The sequence below is a fragment of the Osmerus mordax genome, chromosome 20, assembly GCF_038355195.1.
Source record: "Osmerus mordax isolate fOsmMor3 chromosome 20, fOsmMor3.pri, whole genome shotgun sequence".
Classification (NCBI taxonomy): Eukaryota; Metazoa; Chordata; class Actinopteri; order Osmeriformes; family Osmeridae; genus Osmerus; species Osmerus mordax.
In genome coordinates this window covers 7269562-7286477 of record NC_090069.1, presented here as the reverse complement: position 1 = coordinate 7286477, position 16916 = coordinate 7269562, and the positions used below count along the sequence as shown (strand labels likewise).

Below are 16916 nucleotides of genomic sequence, written 5' to 3'. Positions count from 1 at the left end.
TGAAATGGTAGCTAATGTGTTTGTGTGTGTGTGAAGTAGCCTAGTTGGAGAGCTCACTGTCTGCTGTCTCTGGTGTCCATTTTTACTGTACAGCTCAGGGGAACATTTCATTTATATGCATCTGTATGTTTCACTCATTGAACAAATAAATTCAAATTCTATACGGTTTTGTTCGGCTTGACATAGCGTCCATTATCTGGTTCGGAGGTAGGCACTAGGCAGCGAGGGGCGGAGCTTCAGCTCCTTCAGGCGACACGCCCCCCCAGTCTCAAGCAGAGAAGACTGCAGATTTTTTCACGATTTCAAAGCCTAACTTAACATACTTGTCGGTGTTATTTTTTCATTCGAATTTGGATGGGTAGTTAATAACATTATTCTGTGGTGTGGCGAACTTAAAACTTGTTTCCAGGTCCACTTTACAGGATCTTTAAGGAACAGTGTGAAATACCCCAAAAACCCAGTCAATCACCCCTACTGAACAGTCTCAAAAGATTGTCGCAAAATGTGACCTTTAGGTCGCAATATAGAGTCCTGTAATTGCAGTAGTTTATCTTCATGCAGACCAAGTCAGGTGTTCAAACAAGGGCGTAGGTTTGGTCTCAGCTTTGTTAGGGACACTTGTTTGTTCAGAAATTAAAAAAAATTACATGTAGGTAATTGGTTCAGGTTTTATGGAGCTGTACTAGGCGTACATCATCTGTACTGGACTTCTGAGCAATGAAATCATATATGATGCATACATTTGGGCATACCAATTTATAGCACCTTTTTACTATCTACAAGTATAAGTGTGAATGATAACATTCATGGGTAACATTGTCTAAACATCCCTTAAAAAACTGCAATTTAATGCAATCTTTACCAAAATGGACAATTCAACTTCTCACCTGAACCCCTGATGCTGATTCATCACCAACCTGCTCTACATCTGTATCTTCAGGGTGCTTTTTTTCCTGCACAGTAATTCATCAATTTAATACAGACACTAACCATGCTTAGTTGACTGCTGACATTGGTCGAGATTACAGGGATAGGCATATTACTATCCAAGGGATCATATAGGCCTACTTATTATCAGTTAATATCACTTTTGAGTTGCTAGCCTGCTGGTACTAGGCTAAACTAGCACGGTCCCATTAAAGTTACATGCTCTACTACACTAACAACTTTCAAAACATGTTTCCATTGTACAATGGGTGGCAATGTAAGGCTAGCAGGTTTGCACTGTGTAGTTTTCCTACTAGCTAACTAACAACAACCTTCTTGATAGCTACTTGCTCTCTGGGTGGTGAAAACACTTCTGATATCTCTCTTCTTTTTGGGTGACATTTTCCTATCTATAAAGCAACAAAAGGGTCAAAAATATCAATGCTGAGACCAAATGAAATACTAATATGAGGCTTTATGATTTCCTGGCGTACTGCCAGCTCTCTTTCTGCAAGTCACGATTCACAAAGTGTTTCTGACTCTGCCACTTAACCTTTTCAAAATCCAGTTAAATTTGCCTAAAAACGCCTAAACAGCATACCCAAAGTAAATTGGAAGCTGTTCTTGAACCATTTGGAGTACATGCATGTAAATGATCTCTTTTGAAAGCTGACACTCTGAAGTTATGTCCCCTGTTGTCAGGACCCCTGTCAGTCCTACTAGTGTTGAGTAATAGAAGCTTGAACACAAGGAAAGTGAAAATTTCTATTTCCGCCTAGATTTTGTTTTGAAAACAGAGGCCTGAAGAGGCCTAGAGGTGGTAGGTATTAGCTGGAAGACTAAATTGGACCACAGGTTGAAGCCTTACCCAATTCAAATCAAAAGTCAAACATAATACCACAATATATTCATATTTGACACATGTTTTTATAAGAGTACATCCATTCATTTTCTAAAAGGGCCTTTTGGAGACTCCAAAATGACCCTTTGTAACCAAGGTCAAATACTCAGGATAAAAGGTATTATTTTTCATAATTGTTATCTCTAATGAAAGGTGGTACTTAGAACTATCATATATAATAGCTAAATCCCTAATTAGTATTACTGAAACACAAAAATTGAAGCATGAACACATTGGAGTGCTTTATCTGATTCCCAGGATTGGCGCACAAAGAAAACTGATTCTTTCAACCCTATTGCGCAATCGACTTTTATTTTGACGGCTCCACAGACACATACAAATGAGGTATTGGCATTTTCAGCTAGCTTTCAGCTACAAGGCTAACAAGCTCATTTCAGAGCCAGTCGAAGCCAGTTCGAGAAATTTGTTTAGAAAGAGTGTGGGGGGGGGGCGGGGGGGGGGGGGCAGGACGCACAGACCTAATTGGCTTTAGAGGGCTGTCAACGGGGCATGGAAGCTCCTATTGGGTCAAACAAGGTGTCAATCAAAAGGGGAGGGTTCAACGGACATTTTGATTGCTTCATATCGTGAAAACTCCGTTGCTAACCGGAGAACAGAACACTTTTATGTGAACAAGTTGTTTCTTCCGTCGGCTAACTTGCATAATGAAACAAAGGATAATGGCTATTCATGAACGTAAAACATTGTATTTGGACGAATTACTTTACATGGTTAGATACTTTGAACCCTTGGGAATGTACGCAGATCAAGTTTTGATGTGTTGTTTGCATACCTGGACGACACAGAACCTTTGAGGGTAAGTAGAGACGTTTGGCTTTGTAAACAACACCAAAGTGGTGACTGGACAAAGACGTTGACTAAACTTGTTGTTGTGACTCGATCTTGAAATGGTTTACATATCTACAAGCACAAGAATCGTAGCTTTCCAATGATGTATAACATGTGTAGTAGTAAAAAAAATATATTTATTAAAATTTAGTGCGTAGTAACAGGGGGGGGTTGGGGGCAGTGTTTTCGAAAAACAGGTTAACAGCCAATTAACTTAAATGACATAATCTTGTCTCGCAGGCTCAATGGCGCATTGGTTAACTTGGAAATGTATTTTTCACTTTTCTCGGCGACGCACATAGTATAGATAATAATACGAATGAGTTTTGCAATTAGATATTTTTTTTGAAAATTAACAAAATATTGGTGGGTTAGGGTTAGGGTTTTGGTCGTGACTAGTGGTCCCTATGCAAACTTTGGTCGTGACTAGTGGTCCCTATGCAAACCTACACCCTTGTGTTCAAATGTCTTTAAGACCTACTACTAAAGTATGCAATTAACTAAAACAAATATGCACACTAGAAGTTAGCCAATCCCACTCACTTAATTTCCCAGATATAACTGAAGACTATACAATGGCCTTCTAAGGCAATCAATATAATGAGTAAAATTCTGCCCTGTAAGGAATATCTTATACAATCAAAATACCCCAAAAGTTTAAATATAAAATCTTCATAAAATGTAAAATGCACCTTCTATTTCTTGTACTTCGATTCCACCTTTCTTAACAGAACGATGTTCAGCTTCTGAAACAAAAACAAAGAAAAGGCATATTACATTTAGTCATTTAGCAGACGCTCTTATCCAGAGTGACTTACAGTAAGTACAGGGACATTCCCCCGAGGCAAGTAGGGTGAAGTGCCTTGCCCAAGGACACAACGTCATTGGCCTGGTGGGGAATCGAACCGCAACCTTCTGATTACTAGACCGATTCCCTAACCGCTCAGCCACCTGACTCCCATATATTTGTTACTTAGGCAGAAGTTATGAAAGGATGTAAGAATTTCTAAATCCCAGTAACTTTTTATTAACATTTATTACAACTGATACTACAGACAGATAATAGCACAGTGAAATATACATTTTGGCCATTATTTGTACTGTACTGGATATATTAGATTTGCAATGATTAATGATTTGAAGTAGGTAATTCCTTTTAATTTTAAATTCCAGGCAAGATAATTAATCAATAAGTTTTAGAACGGGACAAAGCCTTTTCTTGAATATACACGAGAAACAAATATGCAAAAAGGTTATGACGGGGGGGGGGGGGGGGGGTAATGACATTGGCGGCTCTTAATAGTCTAAACCTTTATTTGGTATTATTACAGCTGAATGGTTCATGTAATTAAAGTTATTTAATTGGAACAAAAATGATTAGCATATTACTGCTTGCACGCCACTTACTTTCAGAAGTAAACTTTATTACTGTGTCTGAGGCTGCATCACCAACAAAGACAGCACCGTCTTTGTTCACAACTATATCATGAGGCATCTTAAACTCCTGAAAATACAGAACAAAATTGTAAAATAATTTTTGTTCAACAAAAGTTATTATACAATCCACAAAAAATACAACACAAATAAAATGTAATCACAGCTCAGGTTAAAACGGCTTCACAAGTTAAAGAAGAGTTTCTGGAACGATAGATGGATAGTGCAGAGTTTGTGATGCAGCTGGTGATGACATTCCTTCTCAGTGGCTTTGGTACCTATATTTCTCAGATCATAACTGAAAGTACTTGTTCAACCTCCACATCATCTATTCTAGTCAAATTGCCAATGCTGTGGTAGCCTACATTCATGCAAATGATTATGTAGGCTCAAATTGTTCTGGAATGGTTTGAGGAACACAACAACAAATTCAAAGTGTTGACATTGAATTCCCCAGATCTCAATTCAATCGAGCATCTGTGGGATGTGCTGGACAAACAAGTCCAACCCATGGAGGCCCCACCTCGCAACTTTCAGGACTTAAAGGATCTGCTGCTAAATTCTTTGCGACAGATACCACAGCACACCTTCAAAGGTCAAGTCGAGTCCATGCCTCGTAGGGTCAGGGCTGTTTTGGTGGCAAAAGGGAAACCTACACAATATTAGGCAGGTGGTCATAATGTTATGGCTGATCGGTGTATATACTATATGTTACTTCCAACAAACTAATCTGCTCCAACTACTAAACCAAATTAATTTTCCTCAGTTAATAATTATTTTTTTAGGGCATGCTAGGCTGCAGCAAGACCGTCCATACAATCTTAGCATTAATTGTGTTTGAAACCACCTATCTAAAAATCATGACATGACAAACTGCACTACCACAGTGACATCACTACTGGTGTAAGGTACAGCTTTGCTTTAATGTCCATTGCTTTGAAAGTCAGTTGCTTTGTTTACTATATCTCATCAAGTAGTGTTAATGGAGACCAATAACACGTTCTCAGCTCAACTGTGAGCTAAATAACCTGATACGATAGCTGATAATTACAACCCTCGTCACCAATGTGAAATGACCAATCTTAATTAAGTGAACTACAAATACCGAGGCTGGTTGCTTCCTATAAATACTCCTAATGCTCCTAGTGCCCTGAGGGACCTCTCAAGTTGGTTATCAAAACCAAACATCTCACAGTCCCATAATTAAACTGATAACTGATGCAATTGAGGTTAAGCTTTAATGTATCTCTCAACAGCACTGGAACTTTTAACGAAGCATCTATTACTACACTTACATTAACAATCTTTATTATATTTGTTAGACTGTAACAAATATCGGCATTCTGCAATGAAAGTGTTGTACCTTACCCTTTCATCGTTTCACATTTGGTGGAGTGTGCCTTTTATATTTGGGGGGAGGTGCGTAGCATTAAAGGGAGCATGTCATACTATTTGGGGTCGAGTTTACTCGTATTCGTGGGGGAGTGTGTTCATATTTGGGGAAAGTGTGTGTATTCATATATTGGGGGAATATTTCTCATATTAGGAGGAGTGTGTTCATTTGGGGGATGTACTTGTATTAGTGGGTGTGTTTTGCACTTCAGGGCCACCGTATAATACCCCTCCTTGCCACAGTTTCTTTGGTGATATACAGTAGTGTGTAAACAGCTAAATGAGAGATTGATCAAATGAACCATCATCTCTTGGTGAGCTTGCTAGTAATTTCCAGTCAGATTGGTTTTGAATAACCTACCTGAGAGTCTGGGCTGTACGTGTCCAGGATCTCCTTGGATGAATAGTTTATCACAAAGCCACTGAGAGGAGCTGAGCGTCCATATGGTGATTCCCCATTCACAGCATAAATCAGACCACCTGGATACACACATTCGCATCAGACATATATATATCATGAATATGGATTTTGTTTTCAACCCTCCATGAACATGAGGCAGCTGCACAAGATAAAAGCCTCATCACAAAAGCTTGCATTTTAATGAGCCACACATGATTACCCCTTCAATAAATATAATATTTTAATGATAATACAAATGTGTTCTTTTTTTTTAGAAGTCTTCTGTTTTTTTTAATTAAAACATGTCAACTGAGTTCAATGGCTGCTGAGTTTTTTGGGACTTTGCAAATGGGATGCATATTGTATATATTCATGAACCCCAAGTAAAGCATAAACCCAATTCTGTTCCATAATCTCCTCACCAAAGAACCATGTCTGTTTCAACAGTTGTATGTTACTACTATCTAATTAAATTCCCCATATTATGAAAAATACCAAATTTATCTTTCTGCCCTTGAATACAGCAATAAGAGACTCACCATGAGCCGGCGTGTAGGCGATAGCAAACACTTCTTCACCAAATTCTTCCTTCTTGATCTCCTTGACAAATTCCCCGGATTCAGCTACAAAGCACTGAATGCGGCCATTCTCCCGATCAGCCACACACAGCTCCCGCCTGTCGGGCAGGAAGGCCAGACTGTGGGGGATCCGGAATGGGAGCCTCCTCCGTCTGTCAGACGAACCTGATAGGGAGGGACGGAGACATGAGTGGGACTTTAATGTGGGGATTTGGGGTTTGAATTATTGAGTAGTTCAAAGATACCGTTTGTGTAAAAGGTTTGGTGGGGTGGGGTCAGTCGGTTGATGCATATAGTCAGTCTTTGGGGTTACAATAATATGCATATTACTTAATATGAACAAGAGATTGGCATATGTGCTTAATCTAAAGCTGTGCAGTTAATCTTAGAACTTGAAAGTGATTCTCAAGATTGCCATACAAAGCATTGTACCTGAGGTAATAAAAAAATCTCAACCTTAACTGTCAGCACAAAATATTGGCATAATATCACAGGTAAATCAATAAGAATTCAAATGCATGTTGTCAAGCTGAGCCTTAAAATGTCCTTCCCAGCAGACAAACCGGTCATAAATATTTTACTCTCTTGCGCGCGTATGTACCTGCTCCCCAGTGAGAAAGGTATTTGCCCTCTGGTGAGAACTTGAGAACCCTGGCATTGCAGTATCCATCAGATATGTAGACATTTCCGGTCATGGTGTCGACAGCTACATCAGTGGGCTTGCAGAAGTGCTCTTTATCACTTCCTGGTTCAAAGGCTTCACCCAGAACCACCAGGGGCTTGTCCTTGCCCTTGTTGCCCACTTTGAACACCTGTATGAAGGAGGCAGTCATGTTACAGCCTGGCAGGTCAGATCTCAGAAAGAATTTGTTTAATGTGAAATATATGGCAACTACACACTCTGTTGACAAATACGTAAATATGGAGCTCAATATATTTAGATAAAACGGAAGCTAACCAAATAAAAATCCATAAAATAATAATCTCTACATCTACATATTGGGTGTGCACAAGCCTTCGGCGAGCACAACCATTGTTTTCTCTCATATATATTTATTGGGTGTGCTCACCCCTTCGGCGAGCACAACCATTGTTCTCTCACATATACACTACCGTTCAAAGGTTTGGGGTCACCCAGACAATTTCGTGTTTTCCATGAAAACTCACTTTTATTTATCAAATAACTTTCAAAATGAATAGAAAATATAGTCTAGACATTTACAAGGTTAATTATTATTATTAGAAATAATTATTTTTATTTGAAATATAAATATCAAAATATCAAACTTTGCTTTCGTCAAATAATGCTCCATTTGCAGCAATTACAACATTGCAGACCTTTGGCATTCTAATTCTAATCCTTCTAATCATCCATTAGTCTTCTAAGGCAATTAGCAAACACAATGTACCATTCGAACACATGCAGTAATAGTTGCTGGAAATGGGCCTCTATACACCTATGTAGATATTTCATTAAAAACCAGACGTTTCCACCTAGAATAGTCATTTACCACATTAACAATGTATAGTGTATTTCTGATTAATTTAACGTTATCTTCATTGATTTTTTTTTTTTTAAGTGACCCCAAACTATTGAACGGTAGTGTATATTTATAATTTTTGTTTATTTTTCCACCCCTAAGGCGCTGTCACTATTTGGACTACATAGACGTCGTCGGTGTCAAAACTTTTGTCTTGGTAGCGATTGAGTTGCTTGTATTTTTATTTACGTTCCGTTGCACGGTTTAGGCTGAACTTAAGTTTTTGTGGCAAAAAGTGCCTTGTGTCAACAAAGGGAACTCAGTGGTGCCAACGTCACAACGTCAGCAACGACGCATGGATACAACGTGCATAGATGTGCTGTTGCACAGCGAGTGTCATATCGTGCAGCATCATACATGTACATTTAAGCAAATCAAGACTTGTATGTACAGTAAGTAATGTCACATTAAAGAATGTATTTAAACTCAAGCTTGTGTGGTGCTTTGCTGGCTTCAATGCCACAGCCTAAACTTAATGTCAAAATAAACGTTCTCATTTCCGGCGCTTACCCTCACTCAGTGAAGTTTGGATAGCCACAGCAATTAGCTTGCTCGTAGCAAACTTCTTTTGAATTAGCCATTTTCCCCTCAATAGATGTAAAGCTTATTTAAGTTTTTGGGGGAATATTTTCAGTTAGCAGATGGTACTGTTTGAATCACGATTCCATCTGAAATACTGCCGGTGACAACGTTGTTACAGTAGCTTGTTTCAAAGGGGTTTCTTAATGAATTATGCAATATGAGTAGGCTAAATGCTTAAAAATATCACCAGAAGGGAAAAACTTAAGGGGACGGACCCACCTGCAACCGACGCAAGCAAGCACACCCTACAATTTCCCCAGAAATTGTACCCTCTCTAGTTATTATTATTTTCCCACCCCCAAAAAAAACTGAATATTTGCACTACATAGACAATGTCGGTGTCAAAATGTTCATCTTGGTCCCAATTGAGTTGCTTGTATTCGAGCGAACGTTCTGTTTGACGGTTTAGACTTGAATTCAGTTTTTGTGGCAAAAAGTGTCTTATGTGGCCAAAGGGAACTCAGTGCTAGCCGAACGTCACAACGTCAGCACACGTTAGCAACGACGTGTTAAGGGCTTTATATGCTACTCCGACTCCGTTTACGGATGGGCGGGCGGACGGATACGGACGGATATGATGGACACTTTTTTGTTTATGGTTCTCTGTAGGCTGTGGGTGCTGAAAACAATTCACCGCCAGAAGAGTAGGTGGCAACGGTAATGATGTCGTTAGCAGACCAATCACAGCCAAGGTGGTATCCATAACTATCCGAAATTAGGACGGATAGTTAGGAAATTCAGGAGGTGCACATCGAGCTCTCCGGGGCTCTCCAAGGGCTCTCGGAGAGCGCGTTCCACCTAGACAAAGGCGTTCCCATGTGTCCGTTTTTGGGAAAACGGAGTACCCTAAATCGACCTTTAGCAATGACGCATAGATACGCCGTATACAGCAATATCAGCGAGCCCTTAGCATTAGTATGGTAGCTAAAAGTCTAGAAAAGTTGAGGCAACATGTCTTCATCTACTAGACAAGTGGATTCCCCTTCGTTCTTTTGGTGAGCAGTCTCACAAGACCTACTTACCCGGCGTCATGGAGCCGACTAGGTAAATAGTTATTGGGTGTGCTCACGCCTTCGGTGAGCACAACCATTGTTCCCTCACATATCACTATTGTTTTCCTGTTTCTCTTTATTATTGTGAGAATGCTGTTAAACATTCTCACTATTGTTTTCCTGTTTCTCAAGTATTGTTCTTTGAATCTTTAATCAACTTATTATTTTTCTTCTATTTCTTCCGTGGCACCTTTCAGCGCCTTCAAATCTTCAGCTATTAAAACCGTTCAGCTATCAAAAAATTCAGCAGTTTCAGGCCATGGGTGCTATGACTTTTCAGCTTTGTGCCTCTTATGCTTGAATTAATATAAATCAATATTCATAATATTTTTTACATGGGTTTCCAATGGAGTTTTCTTTCAAATCCTCTCAAACGTCTTTAAACTTCTTCAACTTCCAAATCCTTCTTCTTCCTCAATCTTTCAGCTAGAGCCACCCTTTAAAATGTTGACAAAACCCTAAACTATTTTTAAATAATTCAGCTTTTTGATAACTATTCAACTTTTTTCAATATCACTGATTATGTTTCATGACTTTTTCAAACCGTTTCTGAGATTTACATGGGTGTGTACGCGAAAGCCTAGAGTGCAGACTGAAACGCTTAGAGTGGAGGAGAGCTTCGGATGTCATTGAAAAAATATTTGTAGTTTGCTAGTATTGCCACAATTTTCGCTCTTCATGCTTTGTTTTTGGATCAATAGATAACTAATTTTGTGCTGGTCGTAGACAGTTGTCTGTTGAATCCAACAGACGTACACATTTGTTCAGAGCCCCACGAAAGCAAGACAAAGTCCAACTCTCGCCCCATAGAGACCAATGCAAATCTGGCGACAAAATCGTCAGAGAAAGCAAAAAGAACAAGATTTTGAAACTGCTGGTAGAGTCGTATGTCTGACCGCACAGAAATATAAAGGACATTTCTGATTTCGGCAGAGTCTTGGGTCTCGGAAAATATCCGTATTTTTTGGATTGGACGTATAGTTTTGCGTCTAGGTTAACTTGTTTGAGGTGTGGATTCTAGCTACATTTTTGTTATTCTCTGCCCTCAGCGCGTTAGCAATCATAGCTGCACCATCACCGTGGCAATGACAGACACGCACCACTCAGTCTATCACACAGGTGATTGGTATTACCTGATTAGTGGAGTCACAAGACAGAGTTTGATAGTATTTCAACCTAATACAATTTACAAGAGGTGACTCTTGTAAATTGCTGCTAATATCTCTTTTACTACTATTGCTAATGGAACTGTTTTATTCTACTACGCCACTGAGTGCGTTTACTTGACCATGAGAAACCCGATTACTAGCAATTGTCGGTTTATGCCAATAATACGATTACTCCGTTTACATGTGTAATTAGTTATGCGATTACTCAATAAACGCGTCTACATGATTCTTTTTATTAATCGTTGTATGCTCCACGGACAAAACTTGCACCATCATCCTTCTGCAACAAAGTGTCGCCGTGTCTTCCTGTATCGGCCCTACTGCTGTATGTTTCATTCACTCAACACATTGAATCCTACTAAGAAAGCCGAGTAAACACACTCAATGATAGGCTACAGCTATTACTACCCCAACTATAATTCCAGCTTTTAAAACTATAATATTCTTGTTGCACTGCGCTGACCAGCTGTCTCCGGTGTTCACCTACATCTTTAACACCTCCCTGGAGACATGCCATGTGCCAGCCTGTCTCAAGTCCTCCACCATCATCCCTGTGCCAAGGCACAGGGATGATGGCCAAAGGCCAAGGCCAACAGGACTCAATGACTACAGACCCGTCGCCCTGACCTCTGTGGTAATGAAGTCTTTTGAGTGCCTTGTGCTGGCACACCTCAAAGCCATCACAGACCCTTTCCTGGACCCACTGCAGTTTGCCTACAGAGCCAACAGATCTGTGGATGACGCCGTTAACATGGCCCTCCACTTCACCATACAGCACCTGGACTCCCCAGCATCCTATGCCAGGATCCTGTTTGTGGACTTCAGCTCTGCCTTCAACACCATCATCCCTGCCCTGCTTCAGAACAAGCTCTCCCAGCTGAACGTGCCCGACTCCACCTGCAGGTGGATCACAGACTTCCTGTCTGACAGGAAGCAGTGCGTTAAGCTGGGAACACAAGTCTCTGACTCCCGGTCCATCAGCACCGGATCTCCTCAGGGCTGCGTCCTTTCCCCTCTGCTCTTCTCCCTGTACACCAACAGCTGCACCTCCAGTCATCCGTCTGTCAAACTTCTGAAGTTTGCGGACGACACCACCCTCATTGGGCTCATCTCTGACGGGGATGAGTCTGACTATAGGTGGGAAGCTGACAACCTGGTGACCTGGTGTAGCCAGAACAACTTGGAGCTCAATGCTCTTAAGACAGTGGAGATGGTTGTCGACTTCAGGAAGAATACAGCCCCACTCATCCCCATCACCCTGTGCGACTCCCCAGTCAACACTCTGGAGTCCTTCCGCTTCCTGGGCACCATCCTCTCCCAGGACCTCAAGTGGGAACTGAACATTAGCTCCCTCACCAAAAAAGAACAACAGAGGATGTACAGTTAGGTCCATAAGTATTTGGACATTGACACAATTTTCATCATTTTGGCTCTGTATACCACCACAGTGGATTTGAAATGAAACAATCAAGATGTGCTTTAAGTGCAGACTTTCAGCTTTAATTTCAGGGTATTTCCATCCAAATCAGGTGAACGGTGTAGGAATTACAATACATTTTGTATGTGGCCCCCCCCTTTTTAAGGGACCAAAAGTAATTGGACAATTGGCTGCTCAGCTGTTCCATGGCCAGGTGTATGTTATTCCCTCATAAAGGGAGTTCGTTATTTCATTGAAAAGGAGCAGATAAAAGGTCTAGAGTTCATTTCAAGTATGGTATTTGTGTTTGGAATCTGTTGCTGTCAACTCTCAATATGAAGTCCAAAGAGCTGTCACCATCAGTGAAGCAAGCCATCGTTAGGCTGAAAAATCAAAACAAACCTATCAGAGAGATAGCAAAAACATTAGGTGTGGCCAAATCAACTGTTTGGTACATTCTTAAAAAGAAAGAACGCACTGGTGAGCTCAGCAACACCAAAAGACCCGGAAGACCACGGAAAACAACTCAGAATTGACCACGGAAAAGAACCCAGAACTGTGGTGGATGACAGAAGAATTCTTTCCCTGGTGAAGAAAAACCCCTTCACAACAGTTGGCCAGATCAAGAACACTCTCCAGGAGGTAGGCGTATTTGTGTCAAAGTCAACAATTAAGAGAAGACTTCACCAGAGTAAATACAGAGGGTTCACCACAAGATGTAAACCATTGGTGAGTCTCAAAAACAGGAAGACCAGATTAGAGTTTGCCAAAAAACATCTAAAAGAGCCTGTACAGTTCTGGAACAACATCCTATGGACAGATGAGACCAAGATCAACTTGTACCAGAATGATGGGAAGAGAAGAGTATGGAGAAGGGAAGGAACTGCTTATGATCCAAAGCATACCACCTCATCAGTGAAGCATGGTGGAGGTAGTGTTATGGCGTGGGCATGTACGGCTGCCAATGGAACTGGTTCCCTTGTATTTATCGATGATGTGACTGCTGACAAAAGCAGTAGGATGAATTCTGAAGTGTTTCGGGCAATATTATCTGCTCAGATTCAGCCAAATGCTTCAGAACTCATAGGACGGCGCTTCACAGTGCAGATGGACAATGACCCGAAGCATACTGCGAAAGCAACCAAAGAGTTTTTTAAGGCAAAGAAGTGGAATGTTCTGCAATGGCCAAGTCAATCACCTGACCTAAATCCAATTGAGCATGCATTTCACTTGCTAAAGACAAAACTGAAGGGAAAATGCCCCAAGAACAAGCAGGAACTGAAGACAGTTGCAGTAGAGGCCTGGCAGAGCATCACCAGGGAGGAAACCCAGCGTCTGGTGATGTCTATGGGTTCCAGACTTCAGGCTGTCATTGACTGCAAAGGATTTGCAACCAAGTATTAAAAGTGACAATTAGATTTATGATTATGTTAGTTTGTCCAATTATGTTTGGTCCCTTAAAAAGGGGGGGGCCACGTATAAAATGTGTTGTAATTCCTACACCGTTCACCTGATTTGGATGTAAATACCCTGAAATTAAAGCTGAAAGTCTGCACTTAAAGCACATCTTGATTGTTTCATTTCAAATCCATTGTGGTGGTATACAGAGCCAAAATGATGAAAATTGTGTCAATGTCCAAATACTTATGGACCTAACTGCACTTCCTACGGCAGCTGAAGAAATTCAACCTGCCAAAGACAATGATGGTGCACTTCTACACAGCCATCATTGAGTCCATCCTCACCTCTTCCATCACCGTCTGGTACGCTGCTGCCACTGCCAAGGACAAGAGCAGACTGCAGCGTATCATCCGCACTGCTGAGAAGGTGATCGGCTGCAATCTGCCTACCCTCGAGGACCTGCACACCTCGAGGACCCTGAGGCGTGCGAGGAAGATTGTGGCCGACCCCTCCCACCCTGGTCACTCCCTGTTCCAGCTACTCCCCTCTAGCAGAAGGCTGCGGTCCATCAGGACCAAAACCTCACGCCATAAGAACAGTTTCTTTCCATCTGCTACTGGCCTCTTCAACAAGGCCAAGGACTCCCATTGACATTCATTCACTTATTTAACTATTATAAGTCCATCTAATGGCAATTCAGTGTGCATAAGCCACTTTATCTCAGTATCCGATTGCACTATGTTGACCATTCACGCTGCTCATTATTCTTATTTTTATATATATTTTATTTTATATTTAAATTGTTGTATTCTTAGATTGTTTAGTTCTTAGAAATAGTTAAGCTTTTGTACTTTTACTTAATTTAAGATCTGTATATGTTTAGTGTTTTGCACCTCCCTGCCACAGTAAATTCCGTGTTTGTATAACATACATGGCGAATAAACCAAATTCTGATTCTGATTATGACTAGCTAGCCTACTTCTTCTTCTGTTTAACAGTTCAGCTTTCAGCTTCTCCCGCATTGTAGGCTATTTAAGCTCTTAGCTTTGTTAGATGATGCAGTTCAGCTTCCACACTGCCTCTTGAAATTCAACTATTTCTTCGATTGCTTCACAACGTTCAAACTTATTCTCCCGCATTGTATTTAAGCACTTAGCTTTGTTAGATGACGCAGTTCAGCTTCCACACTGCCTCTTTTGTGTGACTCACACATTTCTGAAATTCATTTTAGCTTTCGGGTATTTTCTCATTTCTGTAGCCTATTTTCAGCAATTTAAAAACAACGAATTCAGAAATCTAGTTGTGAGAATGCTGCATTCTCACTATTGTTTTTCAACTTCTTAGTTCTTCCGCTGGTTTTTTGGCCTTTAACTAGTCCTGCATCCTTTCACCGATTCCTACAATTTTTGTATCAAAACGTTCAGCTCCTTCAGGAGATGTGTGCTATGTCTTTTGGTATTTCTCACTTTTATACTTTTAAGATATTAGGGTTTTTGTGCAAATTATTCTCCCATTAAAAGTAATGGCAAATCATTAAAAAGCTTTCTCCTCTTTCAAACGTAACTACTTCAGCATACTTTCAGCTAGAGACACCATTCAACCTTTAAAATGTTCACAAGACATTCAGCTATTCACAAATGATTCAGCTTTTTCAAATATTCAGCCAATTTTGAATTATTACAGTTTGAAATACATTAAAATGTTTGCTCCTTCTTGATTTTTATGAATGAAATTGTCAAACAAATTCCTCTAACTTTCATATAGTTTAACTTACAGAAACAAGTTATATCTTAAAATGTAGGAAAAATTGTCCTCTTTCAGTCAAAGTAACTACTAAAGAGCTCACATTTACAGATTTTCAGCTATTAGCCTTGAAGCGAGAGCAGCCTTTCAAATTCTCTCACTAACTTCAATGGAGAGGTGGGTAAAATCCGTCAGAGAAAGCAAGAAGGAAGACGATTTCGAAACTGCCGGTAGAGACATATTTCTGACCGCACAGACATATAAAGGACATCTCTAGTTTCGGCAGAGTCTTAGGTCTCGGAAAATATCCTCATTTTATTGATTGGACGTGTAATTTTGTGTCTAGGTCAACTTGTTTGAGGTGTGGATGCTAGGTAAATATACGTTTTTCTCTCTGCCTAGCTCGTTAGCTATCACAGCTGCGCCATCACCGTGGCAACCAAACAGACACGCACCATGAACGTTTTTGAAACTGCCAAAGGAGTTGTATTTCTGACCGCACACAAAGAATATCTATGGTTTCGGCAGTCTTGGAATGAAATATGTAAGGGATAATGCCCGACGAGGTGTCCTATATCACCATATAATGGACGATGCGGAGGATACTTATTTCTGACACTTTGTACAGGCTCATATACTATGTAGCCAGCGGAATAATTTAGAACGGTGAAAAGACAGTTTTGCTGCAATTACGTCGTAGGTGTCCGTTATCACCCGATAATAGACACCCCTGCACCCAGTCAGAATCGAGTATTCACCCAGACCATGGTATAAACGTAATTATGTGGGCAATGTAGAACAGCGGACAGATTCGATATTTGATCTTTTGTTTGTTATGGCCATTCTAGTGATGCTACTGTCATCATGGCTGCTAATAGAACGGCGAAACCAGGTCACATACGGTCTAATAACTATCATTCATTACCTAGCTACAAACAAATCCTTCGTAACTGAAGAGTATTTACTTTTTATTGGCGATATTGACAACAGAGGTTAAGGAACTTGTCTTTAATCAAAAGATGGTCTCCGTTTTCAATTTGAAGCAGTAGATCTAGCTTATGTAGGAAATTTTCCATTGCATCCTCTCTCTAGCTTCACACCTTCTGTTATTATTCAAGCCTACGGTGTTAATACAGTCTGTAAAAATACCACTTCGACACACTTGCAAGAAATGATCCGCTGTTTAGATGTAGCATGATCTTATTATTTAAGTATAAAAAACTCACCAGGGACAACGACAACATTGGCAACCCTGCACTATGAATTATTATTTTGATGTCATCTTAAATTAAATGTCTGAACAGGACTGGGTGTGTAGGCACACATGATTAGTTTCTCCTCTGTCTTGAACCTGAAACCTAGATTCTAGGTTAGAAATGTTGCCAGTCTGTTGCCAATGACCAACGGTTGCTAGGTTTTTCCAGCAAGTTCAAGTCATTCCAGTGTTGTCCTTTTACCTTCAAATTCGTTCAACCCAGATTCGTTCAGCAACTGGTTTTCTGCAAAATTTTCAAATTTTCCTGCAGCTCA

At 40.4% G+C, this 16916-nt stretch overlaps 1 protein-coding gene across 3 annotated transcripts in view; it reads right to left on the bottom strand.

Annotated features, from left to right (window-relative positions):
* Window positions 1-16916, bottom strand: part of pam (peptidylglycine alpha-amidating monooxygenase) — a 121696-nt gene that overhangs the window by 21052 nt on the left and 83728 nt on the right. For all 3 annotated transcript variants that reach the window (XM_067258741.1, XM_067258742.1, XM_067258740.1), the window contains 5 exons: window positions 7083-7293; window positions 6443-6646; window positions 5865-5983; window positions 4085-4181; window positions 3370-3423 (listed from right to left, as the gene is read on the bottom strand). In XM_067258741.1, coding sequence (XP_067114842.1) covers window positions 3370-3423; window positions 4085-4181; window positions 5865-5983; window positions 6443-6646; window positions 7083-7293 — 685 coding nt within the window. The remainder of the gene's footprint in view (window positions 1-3369; window positions 3424-4084; window positions 4182-5864; window positions 5984-6442; window positions 6647-7082; window positions 7294-16916) is intronic.